The following is a 19810-nucleotide window of genomic DNA, read 5'->3' on the forward strand; positions in this document are numbered from 1 at the left end:
GCCCAGAAGTCCCACCTATTCTCTCCTTTCTAGCTATTGGCCATTTAACTCTTTATTAAACCAACCACAGTGACACATCTTCACACAGTGTACACAAATATTCTGAAACATGCTGATTTCAGAAAGAAAATTCAGTTTAGATAGAATTTGTCCACACTAAATGAAAAGAGATTTATTAAGTAAGTGTCTTCTGAAAGAATCTGTACACATAGGCTTGACTCTAAATACAAAACTAAGCTGGATTTTTACCACCTATGTCAGTCATTCAGAACCAGGGGACTCTTAATTGGCTTTGCAATAAGAGAATGATAATAAATTGGGAAGTTAACCAGAGTCGAATTACCACTGGTAAAAACATGTACCTTACATGTTTTGTTGACTTTAAAACAGATTTCTGGGAGAATTTATTCATTTTATTTATAATCTATAGCTTAGGAATTATTTAATAGCAAATATTAAAGATATCTTTGTTTAACTGTGTGAGTATCACTAACATAATTTAGAATGATTTCCAAATAATACTAAGAATAAGGTAAAATTATTAACCACTATAGGAGGGGCAGAAACTTGAGACTTTCAGACATTGTATAAAGCACAAAATTGGTACCATCTTCTCCTTGTACTTGAGATTATACATACACCATAGAAAGAGGCTCACCTGCAACTCACAGAAGCTCTGGAAAACATTTTCATAGTAAGAACTCTTTAATAAGTAAGAATTTTGGCTCTGTTTTGGGAAAAGTGTAAGAGAATGGAGTCAGTGCCTCTTAGGAGCATGTATATAAGAGATAACTAAATGCAAGGCAACAAAATGTATCAAGAGTGGTCTGCTGTCAACAAGCAAAGGAAGCAAAGACAGAAAGTTCCATTGTGCAGCATTCTGTCTCCTCTGGGCTGATTTGCAGATTGGGATCTACCAGTGTTGCCTGCAAAACTCTGTCCAAAGACCTCAGCTCTGGTGCTCCAATCAAGGAGGACTTGTCCAATGTCAATCCTCCCCAGCAGTTTGTGAATGGGAAGAGATAAATTCAAGTCTTGGAGCTGGTAAATCTCCTTCAATGCTAATTTCTGAGGTGGAGAATTGGCTTCTATAGTAAGAAAACAATCCCTTTAAAGAGAAGACAAAAGTCCTGGAGCTCAAACTCATGGGATCCTATCACTTCCATTCAGCAAGATTTTGTGATGCCAAGATCTAGATCAGATATCTATGGACAGTCTTTTGTATCGATACAGTCTAGGGGTCTTGAGATGGGTTCATTTTCTCTTCCAATTAAACAATTAAAAGGCAGGCAATCTCTGAAGTGCAACAGAGAAATATCAAACACTGCAGATAGAATTGGCAGTTGAAGAAAGGTGTTTGTTGAGGGTGAAGAAACACACACATGCAGTAGCCAAACAGAAAAAGACCCTCTGTGAAGCAGAGGGAAGACTCAGAAAGCTGAACATCCAGTCTTGCTGAGGTCTGGAGGCTGTAAGGCCCCTGAAGAGTTTTCCTTCTTTCCCTTAGGGTTTGTCAGTTTGATGACAAACTCAAAGAATGGTTAATTGGTCAGCAGCTGTGACTGACACTGTCTTGAACTCCTTGAGCTGGTCCATCAGCAGGGGTCCTATTGGCAGGAGACAAAAGCTGCCAGGCTTTTGTCTCAAGTCAGGAGACTGAGGAAGAATCTGGTCAACTTGGAGATTCACCACCTTTATTACCTAGCCTTGGCTCCTCTCCTTGTCTGCCTACCAGAGAGTCAACCTCCTGGCTTCTGAGTGTCATTAACCACATTCATGAGAATTCAGAAAAAGGTCAACCTTCCCCCCATTTCCTGCCTTCATTCTATTTCTAGTGCTGATAAAATCTTCTTCCATTGTTTGCTGAGTGACATTATGATGACATTGAGTTTGATGCTAAACTAATTGAATGGGAGGTAGGAGAGTGCAGAAAAGCAGAGATGACAGAGCAACACTGGTGAGCAGAATTTTCTAGACTCTTGATATGCTATTTTCTGTTGTTTGTGTTGAAAGTAGTGAAAAGTAAACAAAGACAAGACATTTTACTCAATTTTCCTAGTTGAGAAAGGAGAAAAAAAATCCGGTGACTCCCGAATCCATCTTTGTGGTTCTGACAAGAGATTAAGGTGTAAGTAGAAAATCAAGACGTGCATAGCTAAAGATTCAGATCAAGGTGTGCCCTGGGCCTCATCATCTGGCTTTGGTTTCCTCCTGAAAAGGAGCCTGACAAAAGGTTAGAATTGTGGAAAACCTCTTTACAGGAAACAGTTCCTCTCCGACTGGAACCAGGCCTCGGTGTTTTCCTTCTCCCAGCATGAAATTCCTGGGTAAATTCCAATTCTCTGAGGTGACTTGTTACACAGTTTTACATATAACAGCTATTCTGCTTTTACTTATTATGCTGATCATATAAGTGAGAGACAAAGTGTGTGAAGATGCTCCTCTTACAGTATGATTATATGTGAAATAGTTTATCAGTATAAAGATGATCTTAGATTATGCATCCTCTTCTCTATTCTGAAAGTGAACATCTTCATTCATATGAACAGTCAATATGTTTTCTGATGATGAGTAACTTTGTAACATAGAAACATAAAAATACTCTCATATTTTGGGGCATAGTAAATCCCTCACACATGGGGAGCTGTGTAGAGGAACAAGAGGCAGCTTCCAATTGTGGATGAACCTGGGCCTTAAGAAACTTCTCTCTCCTTTCCTGCCTAAGTCATAGTTGCAAAATACTGCACAAGTCTGAAAATAAATTGAAACAGAACACCCTGGACCTTTTTTTTAAAAGTATAGTTTTCTTTATTACTATTATGTATACATTTATGGTTTGTGTCTAGAGTACGTGCATAAGTGTGTCAGAGCATGCGTGTAAAACCAGAGAATACCTCTCAGGTTCCAGGGATCAAATTCAGATCATCAAGTTTTGTTCAGTAAGTATTTTACTTATTGAACCATGCTTCTTCTCGAGAAAGTGCTTCTATTATACAGACATAAAGTGCCAGGAGAAATATTAGGATCCAGAGGTAATGGTAAGATTGGTGTCCATACATTAATACAAAGTTTGAAAATTATAGAGCATGGGACTTGGATCAATGAAGAACAAATGCATTTAAGCATCTCACATTTAAGGCCCAAAAGAAAGACAGGAGTTAATATCTCTATGTATACATGTATGTGGTTGCAGTCTCTACTGTTCTTTTGTGTGCAATGCTCAGTTACCTATCATTTAGAAAGATGGGACAGGGAGCAAGCTGGCTAGCCAGGCTAATAAAACTCAAGCTCTAGGTTCAAGTATGTGTCCCTGACTCAACATGTAAGGTGGAAAGTGACTGATAAAGACACCCAATGTCAACCTCTGGCCCTTATACTCATGTAAACATACATGTGCACAGACTTGCACAGACTTATGTAAACATGCACATATACAAATACCCCTATGCACTTGTAAGAAACGAAAAGACAAAAGAAAAGAAAATATTAACAAGAAAGAAAGCATGGCTGTGTACTTACTATCAATTAAGAATAAAGAAGATGAATTTTGGAAGAAAGAATATATTATAGTACAAAACTAGTGTGTAAAGCAGTAGCCCACATCCTCAAACCTGTCAGCCCTTATGTAGGTCAGATTAGGTTGAGCAATTATATTAAAAGGAAAAAATACAGTTTAGCCACAATATCAACCTTGAATATGAGAAATGTGACACTATAACCTCCCTCCACCAAATGGACATGGATGACTGTCTTTAGCTATAAACTATCAATTGAGTCACTTATGACAATGCACCATGATGGGCTATGACAGGCTCATTCAGATCTTCTGTCCAAACACAGCCTCCTGGTGGGTTGTGGAGAAAGAGGATGGACTGGCTTTTTGGGAGAGAAGCATACTTAGACTTGGCTACTCTCTCCTATGTGTTGTTCCCTCATAGTCCCTCTGAATAGAAAACCAAACATTGCCTGCAAGGCTATCAGTTCTATGTGTGTATCACTGATATGCACAACGGTGGAATTTTTACTTGTGTAGTACAGTATATTCTCCAGGAAAGAAAGTGTATTGTGAATGGCATGTGAAGTTCACAGCCATATTTTTTTAGACTTGTTAAATGTTTTTACTTATTCTTTGAGAACTTCATGCATTATATTTTGATCTTATGTTTTCTCCTTGTCAATTCCTCTCAGATCCTCTCACACTCCCTACACATCCAAGCTCGTATTCTTCCTTTCTCTAAAAACAATCAAGCAAGTAAACAAACAAACAACATGGAGTCCAACATGTATTGGCTCACTATTCCTGAGCATGGGGTCTGCCTTGGAGTGTGGCTGATATACCTAATGTCACTCCATTGAAGAAAACTGATCTTCTGATTTTCCCTCTCCCAGTTCCCAGCACCTATCAACCGTCAACAGCTTCTTGGTTAGGAATGAAACTGCATCCACTTCTCCTCCTCTATGATGGGATTCTGTGAGGCTTGAGCTGTTGAAGAGTTTATGTATGCTATCCCAGTCTCTGTGCATTTATACGTTCATCTGTTCTATCCCTGGAAAACAGTTTCCTTAAAGTTATCCACTACCTCTGACTCCTATAATCTTTCCACCTCCTCTTCCACATAGACCCATGAACCTCCAGCAGAGTGGTGTGATATAGACATCACATTTAGGGCTGAATATTCCAGAGTTTCTACATATTATCCAGTTGTAGTCTCGGTGTTAACTACTAACTACTACAAGAAGTTTCTCTGATGAGGGCTGAGCAGTATACTCATCAATGGGTGTATAGCAATGTATCATTGATAGCCTCAGGTTAGTGACCTCATTGACAGTGTCAGGTATTGGTTACATCCCATTGGACAGTCATGGAAATGAATATTAAACCTATCAAATAATACTGAGTTTTTATTGAAAAAGTTGCCCTTTCTTGAGAAATAATATTTTATTGGCTTTATTGAGAGTTGCTCTGTAATGGGTTTAACCCTTCTTGATGAGAACAGGAAACTCGTGAGTGTGCAAGTTCTCCAGTGTGCAACAGATTTACTGCCCACTCCTCTTTTTGTCCTAATTTCATACTTTATTAGATTATATTATACTGTATTAGAATACATACTGATTTCATATTATCTTGCACTACATGGCTACAAAAACGGGAGTGTACAGGGAGCGGGTATCAAGCAAACAGAGCAGAGAATAACTCATGGTGACCACAGCCCTTTAACTTAGTGTAGTAAAATGAACCATTGGTTTGAGATAAAATACTGAATTTTAACAGAGAGTAAAAAAATCTTTGTTACTAGTGAGCTTTTTTAAACATATTAAGAACTTTGTTCTTATTTGTAGTTAAAATCAAGTATATCTACGGGGAAAAATAAAACAATTATAATCATGATAATTAGTTTAGTTTCTTGTCATCTGTGTTTCTCATTAAAGAATTAGAATACAAAGAATTTTACTAGTATTATCTGACCTCTCTTTTTATCAGACTATAAAAAGATAAAACATGTCCAATTTCACTACCTGCCCTGCACAGTAATTAATTTCCTTCCACTGCTTTTTATAAAGAATTTAAACTGTAACCCATTTTAATGTTTTCCAGGAGCTGATATATTGAAAGCCCTTATAGAATTTTACAGAAATCATTTACTTTTTCCTTATATTGAGCTGTGTTACTGACAATTATGGTGATTCTGCTTAAATAAATATAAAAATAATGGAAAACATAGAAACTAGGCAAATTCCTAATATAAAACTGGGAAATTTTGATTTCTGATATAACTGGCCAGTGTATTCAGCAGCAAACAAGCTTCCTTCCATTAGATGAATTAATTATTGGAAGGGTCTTTTAAACAAGATGTTCACTTAGTATAATCTTTCCAGAAGTATTGAATTTACAACTTGGAATTTGTTGCTGATTAGTGGAAGGGCAATGAAAATATTTCCTATTTTATTTTTCTCTCTGAAGTTTTAATAATTTTTGCTTCATGTGTTTTAAAGTTCTGTTAAATGCATACACATTTATCACTGTTTCTTTGCTTAATTTGTACCATTTTTACCATGAAATAATTTTCTTCATTCGTAATACAATTTCACTCTACCATCTATTGATTGAGTATGCTAGCCTTCCAACCTTCCTTTGCCTGGTGTTGGCATGATATACATCTTTGTTTAGATGTTCCATGGCATATTTGTGGAGGTAAGAGGAACCACTTCCATGATCATGTATATTTAAAGTTTGATTTTATAGCAGACATTCAGTTGGGTCTTGCTTCTTTAAAGTTTATTTACAATGTGGTATATAAAACACAAAATCATCCATGTTAATAGGAATTCATGCAATCTCATACATGTGTATACAATGCAATATTAAATAATATTAAAGATATTCATATCCTTAAAAACTTATTATTCCTTATGTGAATTGTTCAAAGTCCATTTTTCCAGGTTTTTGGAATATTCAGTTCATTGCTCCTATCTGTAGTCATTCAGCTGTAGTTGGAAGGTTTCTCCAGTCCTACCAGGCCCCCACAGTCCAGTAGTATGCTGATAAAATAATCACTCAGAAGCTTATATTAATTATAACTGCTTGGCCCTTAGCTCAGGCTTATTACTGACTAGCTCTTACACTTAAATTAACCCATAATTCTTATCTATGTTTAGCCACATGGCTTGGTACCTTTTCTCAGTTCTGCCTTGACATCTTGCTTCCTCTGTGTCTGTGGTGACTCTGACTCAGCTCTTCCTCTTTCCAGAATTCTTCTCGTCTGCTCATTCCACCTATGCTTCCTGCTATTGGCCAATCAGCATTTTATTAAACCAGTATACAAGGGCATTATTCCACAGCATTCTGCTATAAAACAGGAGAGCAGTATTTCTTAATGTAGCTAGCTGATCCTTATACTCATTCTTGAAGCTCTCCTTATACCCCATACCCAACTGTCTTAGCTACTGGTCTATTGCTGGGAAGAGATACCATGACCACGGCAGCTATTATAAAGAAAGCATTTGCTTGGGGTTCGCTTATCATTTCAGAGGTTTATTCCACCATCATCATGGTGGGGAGCACAGTGGAATGTAGGCAGACATAGTGCTGCGAAAATAGCTGAGAGTTCTTCATCTGGACTCACAGGCAACAGGAAGACAGAGAGCCACTTATCCTGGCTTGGGCTTCTGAAACCCCAAAGCCCACTTTGTCAAACAAGTTCATACCTGATAATCATAAGTAGTGTCATTCACTGATAACTAAATATTCAAATATATGAGCTTATAGTGGACATTCTTAGTCAAACCACCACAATCCACTCCCTGGCTCCATAGGCTTGTAGCCATATCATAATGCAAAATTGCATTCAATCCAGCCTCGGAAGTTCCATAGTCTATAACGATCTCAACACTGTTTAAAAGTCCAAAGAGCTAAGCCTCCTCTGAGACTTCAGGCAATCTCTTAATTGTAACCCCTGCAAAATCAAACTAAAAAAGCAGATCATATAGTTCCAACATACAATGGCACAGAATATATACATTACCACTCCAAAAAGGAGAAAAAGGAATATGGTGAGGAAATACTGGAACAAAGCAAGACCAAAAAGCAGATGGGCAACCTCCAAACTCTGCATCTCCATGTTTGATATTGAAACACTCTTCAGAACTCCAATTCCTTTCAGCTTTGCTGACTGCAACGACTGCAACACAATTCTTTTTCTTGGGCTGTTTCTGCTCCCTGTTAGCAGTATTCCTTGGCAGGTACTCCATTGGTACATCTTGGGGTCTCCAAGTACTTTGACATCAGACATGAAGATGCAGAGCTGGAGTTTGCCCAGCTGATTTTCAGCCTTGCTTTGGTCCAGTATTTCCTCATTATGATCCTTTCCCTATGGTCTAGAATGATAATGTATATCCTGTGTCATTATATGTTGGATGTATGTAATCTGTTTTTTTTTATTTTGATATTATAGGGTATTACAATTAAGAGACTGCATGAATCTCAGAAGAGACTTTGAACTTTGGACTTTAAAATATTGTTGAGACTGTAATAGACTATGGGGATTTTTGAAGTTGTACTAAATGCATTGTGCATTATGTTATAGTTACAAGCTTATGGTGGGGAAGAAGTGGAATTGGTAGTTTGAATGTAATTGGCCCCTATAAGCTCATAGGGAGTGGCACTATTAGGAGATGTGGCGTTCTTGACCTTTGGAGTGGCCTTGTTGGAGGAAATGTGTCAATTTGGGGTGGGCTTTGAGGTTCAATATGCTCAAGCTATAGCTAGTTCACTTCCTGTTTCTTTTCTTCTCTCCTTCCCTCTTGAAAGCTGGATTTGTTCTTTTTTTCCCCTCATTGGAAGCTAGAGTTATTCTTTTTTTAAAACTTTGTTTTTATTTATTCTTAGTGTCTTTCACATCATGTCTCCACATCATGCTCCAGATCTAAACCATCCCCCCTTCAAAAAAAAAAGACAAAATGAAATTTAAGAGAAGAAAGGGAGAAAAAAAAGAAAGAAAGGGAGAATCTCATCATGGAAGCTGCAGTGTAATACAGTGAGTCACAAACCCCTTTATCCATAGATTATTTTTAAAAGTGGATGTTCATCCCAAAGATTCATTGGTTTGGTTAAGGCACCTAGTCTCTGTTATACCATTGATGCTGGGCCCTCACTGGGACTCTTCCTGCACATCCTGTTGCTGCACTGTATTTCCAGTTTCTTGCAGCCCAAAATGTATTAATTACTCTCAGCTCCTTCTCCAGCACCATGTCTGCCTGCATGCTGCCATGACATTCCATGATGATAATGGACTAAACCTCCAGACTCTAAGCAATTAAACATTTTCCTTTATAACTGTTGCTGTGGTTACAGTGTCTCTTCCCAGCAATAGAAACCCTAAGACATCAAGGTTTTATTGCTGAGAAGAGACACCCATGAGCACAGCAACTACTATAACAAAAAACATTTAATTGGGGCTTGCATACAGTTTCAGAGGTTTACTCCATTTTCATCATGGCCAGGAACATGGCAGACATGGCACTGGAGAAGTAGTGGAGAGTTCTACATCTGGATCCACAGGCAGCCAGGAAAGAGAGCCATTGGGCCAGGCTTAGTCTTCTAAAATCTCAAAGCCCATCCCCAGTGACAAACTTCCTCCAACAAGGCCTCACATACCCCAATAAGTTCACCCCTACTAATCCTTCTAATAGTGCCACTCCCTCATAACTAAGCATTCAAATAGATGAGCATATGGGAGCCATTTTTATTTCAACCACCACATCAACTCTTCCCAGACTCTGATAAACATCATTCTTTATTCAACTTCTAGGACATTGACTATTTTATATTCTGCATATGAGTGATATTGAAGAGAATTTGCCTTTGTTTGCCAGGCTTATTTCCCATTGCTCATTGTTCTCCATCTGTGTGGCTGAAATGCCACTCTCTTTGTGAATGAGTAATGTTCTGTTGTCTATAAGATCTCACTCTTTTATTGATACTCAATTCCTTTTCATTTTGCTGTTTAGAATGCTTAATTATTGATACATTTGAATTCTGGTTATCTTATGATTTCTTTTACAGTTGTTCCATTTGTTCTGCTTTCACTTTTATTATTTTTCTTTTTTTGTATTAAAAAATTTAATCATTCCTTTATATCTCCTTTTTGGTCAATTGCATAAAAACAATTTATCAGTTTAATAGTTGTTATATAATTTATAGTGCATTTCTTTAACTTAACAGTCTGCTTTTGATTGGTAATATATTGCTTCATACATAAGGGAGAAACATTTCAACAGTACATTGACATTTCACTCTTCCCAGACTCAATGCCATTGCTTCTCATTTTATTTATACAATTTCTGTAAACATCAAAACCTAACAGTGTAATAATAGAAAGCATCACAAGGATATTAAATATCACCACAGATCTTTTCCAGTTTGTTCTTAGGAGTAAATGTTTCTGATATCATTTTCATCTTTACTTCATGATACCTGTTACCACTTCTTATTTATGTCTAAAAGTAATGAATTCTTTCAGCTTTGCATGTCGGACTATGTCTATCTTTAACTACTTATAAAGAGGTATTTCTTTTGATATAGAGTCCTATCTTAATATTACCCTGAAAATTTAAAAACAATTCATTGTAATTCTTTTTAATATTTTATTAATTCTTTGAGAGTTTCATACAGTGAATTTTTTTACATATTAACCTCAGTCACCAAATTTCCTATCCATCCTACTTAATTTTTTCTTTAATAAAAAAAGTGATCAAGTTCAATCTATGATTTCCCAATTCTTCTGGTGTTGGGCCTTTCATAAGAGTACAGACTCCCTATGGATATCAGGCCCCTAAACTAAACTGGCTGTCCCTTTGCCAGTAACTACCAATGCCAATAGCTTTGTGGCTAGTGTTGAAACTTCCTATCTACCTCACATCTCCATGCTGGGATTTTATCTGGCTTAAGCTTGTCTAGGTCTTGGGTATGCTATCATAACCTCTGTGAATTCATATTTGCAACTGTCTTGTCATGTCCAGAAAACCCATTTGGTTGTTATCAGCCACTGCCTCCGGATCTTACAATAATTTCTTCCCCTCTCTGTGATGATCACTAAGCCTCGCAGGTAAGGTTATGATATATATGTCCCCTTCTTATTTTCTGTACCTTGAACAAACGTGGGTCTCTGTGTTAACAAGTATCTATTAAAAGAAAGAGAGTTCTTGATGAAGGTTGACAAGTGAACTAGTATATGTATATACCAATAAATCACTAGAAGGTAATTTAATACTGTGTCTATTTAGCAGAATAATAGTAAATTTTTCTTAGGGCCTATCTATCTAGCCATAGGTTCTTGGCCTCAGTAAAGATGTTATGTAGTATGGATTCCATCTTGTGGAGCTGATCTTAAATTCAATCAGAAAGTGTTTGTTTACTTCCACAACATTTGTCCCACCTTTGCATCAGTGGGTATATCTTGCCATGCCAATCATCATCATAGTTAAAGATTTCACAGCACGATAAGACAGATGTTTATTCTTATTGGGAGTGTTCATACCACCTTTCAGAATTATGAAAGGTAGACAGTAGAATGAAACTTCTAGGCCAGTACCAGCTTTATTTCTGTATATTCTATGATTCAAGTTGTGGTATCTTCAGCAGTAGGGTTTTCTTGTCACATTCTAGATGGTAGCCAGGAACAATAGCAATAGACTGTAATTTGTGGGAGTATATGGGGTCCTGCTGACCAACAACTCCCAAAGAGGTAACCCACTCCTGCCCCTGGGCTTTTTATTTGCCTGCCTGTGATATCTAGTGAGAGCACTGTGCCCCTGCTCTATTACTAAGTCCATTTAAACTCCTTTAAAATATGCGCACGCCTTTAATCCCAGCACTCAGGAGGCAGAGCCAGGCGGATCTCTGTGAGTTCGAGGCCAGCCTGGGCTACCAAGTGAGTTCCAGGAAAGGCGCAAAGCTACACAGAGAAACCCTGTCTCGAAAAACAAAAAAAAACAAAAAACAAAAAAAAAAAAATGTACTTATTTTAGGAAGCTTTTACAATAGTAGGTTTTCTTAGGACTTTTTTCAAAAGGTCTTTGGTGCTAGTTACACATCTTATTTCATATATTATTTAAGGATTTTTGTTTGTTTAGCTTTTTGTTGTTTGTTTGCTTGTTTTATAACTGCTTATCATTCAGGTAAATAGATTGTAATCCACTATTCTTTTATTCCTTGGTTTTATCATGTATTAGGTAAATCTAATGTAGTACTCAACAGAGCTAATTACTCTACTGATGATGAGTTTCCTGAATTCTTTACTCAACCCAACATAAATTTTCTCAGTTCTCTTGGTGAGAACCTGAATTATTTGAGGCCTTATGTGGACAGTAGTATCTATTTCCTTTAATTCTTTACATGGTTACTTCCTTCTTCCCTCCCTTCCTTCTTTCCTTTCTCTGTATAAGAATGAGCACTCCCAACTGGCTGAGCTAAATTTGGCTAGATGTTATACAAAATGTATGTTTCCAGGTTTCTTTGTTCCTACAAAAATATTTCACTTTTATGATTTCCATAACAAAAGAACTATCTTAGTTATTCTTGTGGACTTCCAAAGTGTGTTTTGTGTGCTATTTAAAATTAAGGGACTGAGCATTTCCTTGTGAGTAATATGGGTTCAATCACTTGTCTTTGTGGAAGGGAAAATAATTGGTTTGTATAATTTGTACTCCATAAGAGCAGCTTATAACATTTATTTATTGAAAGATGAGACTGAATGAAAACATGAAAGTTTTTCTAATTAAGAAATAGAAGTATCCCAGAATCTTGGAACTAATGGGAAAAACAAATATACACCAAAGTTCCAAATAATATTCTAATCTTAAGTGATCAAATATGAATAAATGAATCAACTTCCCCAATTATAAAACTTTCATGTGCTGGTAATACCAAATATTAAATAAATATGGAGTATTTTTTATTACATCTATTAACCAAGAGTAAAAATGCCATCTTCACTGAAAATAGCCAGCTCCTTTCTTCAACATAGTTAAAGTGAAACTTATGTATCCTCTTAAAATATGCAAAATAATTTCCAAGAGTGTTTTCTCATCAGGTAAGTATTCACTGTAATCCTAGAGTTGTTCTAAGGCATGTGAAGTCGGAGGAAGTATAAATATCAGACACAGGCTGTCATCTCCTTCATGGTCACACCCTGATGTTTAGCTGTACTTGGGAACTCTCCATCTTTTTGTTGTTGTTTTTTTGTTTTGTTTTGTTTTCTGGGTGCGGGGGAAGGCATACTTTAATTCTTGGGGCTTTTTCTTTTCTCTCTCTATTTCTTTATTTTTTTCTTTTTTTTGTTTAAAAATATGCAAAGCATTCATAAAAATTGAATTCAGATTGAACACTGTATTCCCTGTGCCCATTGCCAGTTCTATGCTTCTTTTGTTCTTTGTACTCAGAATATTCTCCTTTAGAGAGGCTGGTCTACCTCCTTTAGGTACTCAGTTTAGATATGGTTGCCTGGTCACTATCTTCTATGACAACGTTCCTTTCAAGAATGAAGCTAATGATCATTAAAGATTTTGGGCTTTGCTTTATGTGTAGGAAATACTCTGCTACCAGATTAATGATAGTTTGTAGATTTTTCCTTACCTCAGGAGGATCTTTATACCTGATATGAAAAATTAAAAATGGACACAGATTTTAAACTATTTAACATCTTGTGAGAGTTAAGAAAGGCTAATCTTCCAGTACACTTCCAATTGAGCATTAAGCCCCAAGCTTCACGATGCTTGTTTGATAGCGTCTGTTTCTCAATACACTCAATGTTGGTAGGTGTGATGTGTAGCAGTTTCTGAAGGAGAGATCCAAACAGGCAATAAGAAGCAGCTAATCTGCCTATAAACCAATTGTTTAGAGAATAATCATTAAAAGTGTTTCAAGTTAATTTAAATGAAGAAAGGCCAAACCAGTGTTCTGAGTTTAAATTTCTAACCATTTCTTTGCATCTTGCTCTGCATTTAGTATATATCTCCAACTAAAAATGGTTTAAAATCCCACTTAGACCTAGATTTGGTAATAGAAGCAATTTACTGAGAGAAGTTCATTCCACTCAGTTTATTGAATCAGCATCATCTTTATGGGGAGGAACTAGGTAGGAAAGTGTAAGCTCTGGCCTTCTCTCTCTTTGCAGATAACACATGAATTCGTTTTTTCATGCCCACAGACACAAATAAATGAGTCAGCTGTGTGGTCAGGGTGATTCCACTAAGGACCAGGTCCCAGCTTTCCAGCACACTCAGGGATTAACTTTGACAAGCTTTGAGGAACAGCCTAGTCAACAACTACATTTATCTTCCACAATTATCTTGGAGCAGAGAAAAACATTGGAGGAAATGCTTTTACTCTCCATATCCCAAAAGACACCTTTGCATTCAGGACCATGTTTAATAAAGGCTCTGTAGACAGAAAAGCATGTTTTACTTATTTATAGTTTCCTTTCTGCTTGATTCTTTTCTATAGAGATTGAAGGAATTAAAGCAACGAGAATTTGCTCGAAACGTGGCTTCCAAGTCATGGAAAGATGAGAAGAAACAAGAAAAAGCACTTAAGCGACTCCATCAGCTGGCCGAGCTGCGGCAGCAATCTGAGTGGTAAGAAGTAGAGGGGCTTGGGTGGTCCAGACTGCTTCTCCTGTCTCCTGGAAAACTTCAATAATGAATCTACTTGGTTCCCCACAACAATATAAAATTAACATTAATCAACAAATATGCCTGAAGGCAAACTTTTAATTATTAATGGTTTGTAAATTAGTAATTTCATCATTTGATTTTTTTTCTTCCTGATGCTGTTAACTTATTACCCTGTTTAATGAAGTGATCCAGGGAACAATTCTAATAAACTGTCATCTGTCCTAGCTTGACTTGTTCTGACATAATTCCACAGTAATTTAAGTTTTATAATGATAACTCTTAAAATATTTTATTTAATGTTCATACATGCATATAATATGTTTAATGTTTAAAGTACAATATGTTGGATCAAATCCAACCTCCATTCCCTCCCCTCCAACTCCTCTGTTCACACTTTTCCTTACCAAGTTTGTATGTTCCCTCTATACATACACATCTACATTTAAATACTTTATAGTGTTCCCTGTGTGTACATGCATGTGGGATCATTTTCTCATCTACCAGATCAAGGATGGGTATTTTCATAGGACCCACATCCCTGAAGAAAACTGACTCTCCATTTTCCAGCAGTCATCAATTACCAATAGCTCCTCAGATAGGGATGGGGCCTCATGAGCCTCTCCCCAATCTAGTTTAGGAATTTGGGTGCTTTGATCTTCTGTAAACACTCTGTGTACAGTTCCAGCTGATGTGTATTCATATATGAAACTTTGATGTCATATCTGGCAAACACTATTCTGCTTCAAGCATCTACAATGATAGTTTTTAAAACTGTAAATAACAATGCACCTTTGGGGTGGAAAATACATGTCCTGTATATTCCCTTGTTCACACTTGATTCTAGAATAAATGACACTAACATTGTCTGGCAGACAAACAAAATATAATTAATGTGGTTAAATTTACCTCACAGTGCCATTTTAATTGATAATTATACCATAACAAGCATTACACTAATACATACTTGTAACTGAAAATTGACAATTTTAAAAAAGCTTGCAACCACTGAATGATTCAAAGTTGTTACCTGGAATGCAATTAACTTTGCAGATTGTGAATTGTGCTAACATGAATCATAATGTATAACAGTAACATAACTAATTAATATTGTTGACAGCAACCTGGTGAATTATGAATTTATAGCTCTGCCAGAATTTAAATTCCTATTGTTTAAATGAAAAACAATATAAAATAACAACAGTGAATGGTTCAGTTATATTACTATAAAATATTGGACTTCAAATGTGATCATTAGGAAATACTTATGATTTTGGCCAATTATTCATGGAAATGGTGGCAGTAGCAATTTTACAATATTTGCATATATACAATGTTTAGAATATGTTAATTAACATCAAATATATGTTAATATTAAAAATATAAAAATGTAAGATAAAAGTGAATTAAAGGTACTATACTACATGTGTACAGAGATTAGATTAATGTAAAGAGATTTTCCTGGGAAGGCCCACACAATAAGAAAAGTAGACACTGTATTGGGCACTGATCTTTCGACCAGTCTATAAAATGAGGAACTCATGTTATTTGAACATAGTAATGCATTAGTATTAATAACAAGTCAGACCTGTTGAAACTGGGCTTAGAAGACTAACTCCTGTGTTCATTAGTGTAACATACAGGAAAACATCTAGATCACATTTCAGTTTCTACATGATTAGTTACAGGACACAGTAAATCAAATAATAATAAATGGGGAAGAAAAAAAATCTTCAAAAACAGTCTTCACAGGCCAGACCAAATTTGCCTTGTTGAGCAGCAAATCGAGTTACCCTCGCAAGCATTACCGTCGTTGTCTTTACTGTGAAAGTAACTACACATCCACATCCCTGGCCCCGATGGAAAGGATCAGAGGAATGTTGATAATGGTGGCAGTGAGGGCATGATGGTCTCACGGATGATGCAATAGTAATGATGATGACCCTGTTGTTAAATTTCTTAGTTGCTGTGGTTACCTGGTAAGGTCTTCCAGATAAAAATGTTCACTCTATTAAGTTAGGGTATCTATCAGGAAACCTTACTTACCAAACACACTCTAATGTAACCACTCTATAGGCCAGAATGTGTCCTACTGGAAAAGATACATGTTCAGCTTTCACAGAATTTCAAATCATGAAGATTATTTCTTCCTTTTTATTGCTCCCCAACTGCTCTATTGGCATAACAGCCTCATGCCCTAACAGAAGTCACTTAGAGTTATAAAATATTTTCATTGTTGAAGCAGGAGTGAGACATGAAAATTAAAAATGAAATGACAACTAAAAATATCATGGCCTCTTTCTTGGACAATGTGCCTCTTTGGTCTGTTAGCCTCACTCACATTTCCCGAAAAGCTGGCAAATCTGACCCTGGTGTGCAAGCCTTTTGTGAGCATTTTGTGTTTCTTTCTGTGCTGCGTCTTGCCCTATTTACTCACATCTGACTCCCAGCATCATACAACTCACCCTGTAGAAACTGCTGCTCTCTGTGGAGAATGATCCAAACCACATGATTCTTCATGTGGAAAAGAAAGGTGAATTAGCAGTAGCAGAAGACTTGAACCAACAGATAAACAAATATTGGCAGAAACTGGCTATGAGTTTCACACAGGCAGCCAGCTTCGATATTCTCTTGGACAGCTTCACTCAACTGGGGCTCCAGTGAAAGTGTCTATTGCATTGGGAGGTACTCACTCTCCGAACAGAAACTTCTACATAAAAATCTAAGTTCAGTACAACTTTATGGGTGATTTTGCAACATTTGAGAAATGTTAGTGATGTTGATTCTGAAAAGAGAAGCTCACCATATAAGGACCAGAATGCAACACACACACACACACACACACAATCATTCTGTTTTGGTACATGTTTTTTTTTTCTGTTTGAAAAATATGTTTTCCCCCATAGGAGATAAATTGTATACTTATGAAGTTACTTTGCTTTAGAAATTGAGGACAATATTGAGATGAAAACCCAATAATAAGAGTTAAATGGTTAGTTCTATAGTCACTTTCTTATTAGGTATTACAAATAAAAATAATTATTTTAAAATTATTTTAAAATCACTGAAACTAAAGATAATTTCAAAGAAGAAAATGAAAAAACAAATGTGTTAACTATGAAAAATTACAGAAGTAGGAGCATTCACTGCTAGGGATTAGAGGATAGGGAAATGGAAAGTCAATGCACATTCATATACATTCTTGAGAACTGATATAGAACCTAGAGACTATACATAGTAATAATTATTGTAGTCTTTACTTGAAATTTGCTAAGATATATGATATTAAGTTATTTTTAATACACAGGTAATTATGTGTTGTGGTAAATATGTCAATGACTTTTATTATAGTAACAATTTCATATTATATGCATATATCTATGTGACTTCCCCATGTGCACCATGGTATATCCACCCACATACATTTACTCACATACTCAAATAACTAACTAAATTTTTATTTTAAAATTAAATGAATGCCGGGCAGTGGTGGCGCATGCCTTTAATCCCAGCACTTGGGAGGCAGAGGCAGGTGGATCTCTGTGAGTTTGAGGCCAGCCTGGTCTACAGAGCGAGAGCCAAGACAGGCATAAAAACTACACAGAGAAACCCTGTCTCGAAAAACCAAAAAAATAAAAATAAAAAAATTAAATGAAACATAATTTAGAAATAGTAAAATATCCATGTTTGATTGCAATTTGGAAGAAGAAATGTTAATATTCTCCCATGAGAATTTGAATACTTTCTGTTGAGTATAATACCAATAATATAGAAAATTGACTGATTTTTCAGAAGAAGCAAACTTATCAATTAGGTAGCATAGATACTGCTTAATCCAAATAATGGCAAAAACATGGAGAAATATATACTTGTCACCAAAACAAAATTTAGAGTCACAATTTTGTCATTCCTTGTTCTTCTATGTTCAGGTTCCAATAAAACTTCAAAAAAACATTTTTGGTCTTTTGCTTTGGGTTGAAATAGCATTCAATAGCCCACACATTGTGTTTGAATACTTCTCCCCATTAGTGACATTAAATACACTTTTTGAAAAGCATGGTGAGATTATCAAAGCAAGAAGATTATTGTAACGGAGCTGGGGGATACATAATCCTCACTATGAAACAATTAAGGAAAAGTCACTGTTTTATAAAATTCCTAAATTTGAGTTCCATACAATAATGGAATATACCATCACTATCAAGCTTTAGCCGGCCACTCATGAGAACAAATAATCTCAAAAAATAGTGAAATAAATAATGGCTAAAATTATAGTTTGTAAGTTAAAATTCATAAGGGCAGAGAAAGTAACAGATTGTAGTATTGTAAAAATGCAATGGTGTCAGTAAAGTAAACTTTGGATATCAAAAATTATCCTTCATCTAAAGCAAGAGATTATAAGCAGTAGAGTACCAACATGCGTCCTGAGTCCATTACATGTTGTTCCTGTGTACTTATGTTTAGGACTGATGACCTGGGATTGGATAACACATCAGGGGAGTTTTCCTTTCAGAAAATGGATTCTCCCCTTTTCAGAAGTCATTGATTGTCTGTATCTCTTTACCTAAGGTGGAGTCTTGTGAAATTTTCTCCATTCGTGCTGGCATGTCAACTGTTGTCATTATACAGGGCTTATTTATGCAGCCATAGTGTTGAGATTTCATGGAAACAGTTTCTCTAGCATGTCTAGAAGACACTATCCCACAGCACGTGCCCTGATCCTCTGGCTCTTGCAACCTATACTCCCTCTTCTGTGATATTCCCTGAGTGTAGGTGTTGAGTTGTAGGTGTATCAAGTTGAGCTCAGTACCCCAGAGCCACTTATTTTCTGAATTTTGACCAGGTATGAATTTCTGTAATCGTCTCCATCTGTTACAAAAAGAAGATTCTTTGAGGAGAACTGAGAACTACATTTTTGTGTGGGTATAAGGATAAGTATTGAAAACACAGTCCTTCAGCATTTAAATGATATGTTTTAAGGACGTAAGTTTTAATATTTTATAGCCAAGAAACAAATGATGAGTAAAAATGAAAATCTAAGATAGACAACACAAGTTAGATGTCCATCCAGACACATGGGAGAAGCAACAGAATGGCATTTCAAATAAGCTGTTGGAAAAGTGATGCAGTAGCACTGCTTTTCCTCAGCCAGCATCAGCATCACTGTAGGGAAGAGGTAGCAGATAGGGTGTGAAAAGACTTAATTTTAACCTCAAAGTTCCTGTCTATGTATGTTTATTTTCTGCTTTCTGTTTGAATCATTAATGAACTTCAGAAAAATCAACAATCTTGAAAAACCTCAAAAGATGGAGAATGCACAGTTGGCATAAAGTTGTTCTCCTGAGTAAGAAACAAGGGAAGCTACAGGAAAATCCCTGGGAACACTGAGCCTGCTTCAAACACATCAGCTTCCTGCTACTGCACTCATTAGCTAGCTGCTGACAAGAATAATGACTAAGCACCCTGCTTCAACAGAAGTAAACAGGAAAGACTTTTGATGTTGAAGGGTTAAATATTGAGTGCTGAAGATGCCGAAAAATCAAATTGAAACTATTTTTACACTTTGCAAATTTTAATTTCTTATCGAACATGAAAGTACTGGTTAGAAGACTATGAAACATATTAAATTTGCACTTCTAAA

General features: G+C 36.2%; 1 protein-coding gene across 1 annotated transcript in view; it reads left to right on the plus strand.

Annotated features, from left to right (window-relative positions):
- Positions 1 to 19810, plus strand: part of Znf804b (zinc finger protein 804B) — a 517244-nt gene that overhangs the window by 488613 nt on the left and 8821 nt on the right. Inside the window, exon 3 of the mRNA XM_052720265.1 lies at positions 14003 to 14133. Within this exon, the coding sequence (XP_052576225.1) occupies positions 14003 to 14133 (131 nt within the window). The remainder of the gene's footprint in view (positions 1 to 14002; positions 14134 to 19810) is intronic.

This window comes from Peromyscus californicus, unplaced genomic scaffold (genome assembly GCF_007827085.1).
Source record: "Peromyscus californicus insignis strain IS unplaced genomic scaffold, ASM782708v3 Scaffold_6__1_contigs__length_162567912, whole genome shotgun sequence".
NCBI lineage: Eukaryota > Metazoa > Chordata > Mammalia > Rodentia > Cricetidae > Peromyscus > Peromyscus californicus.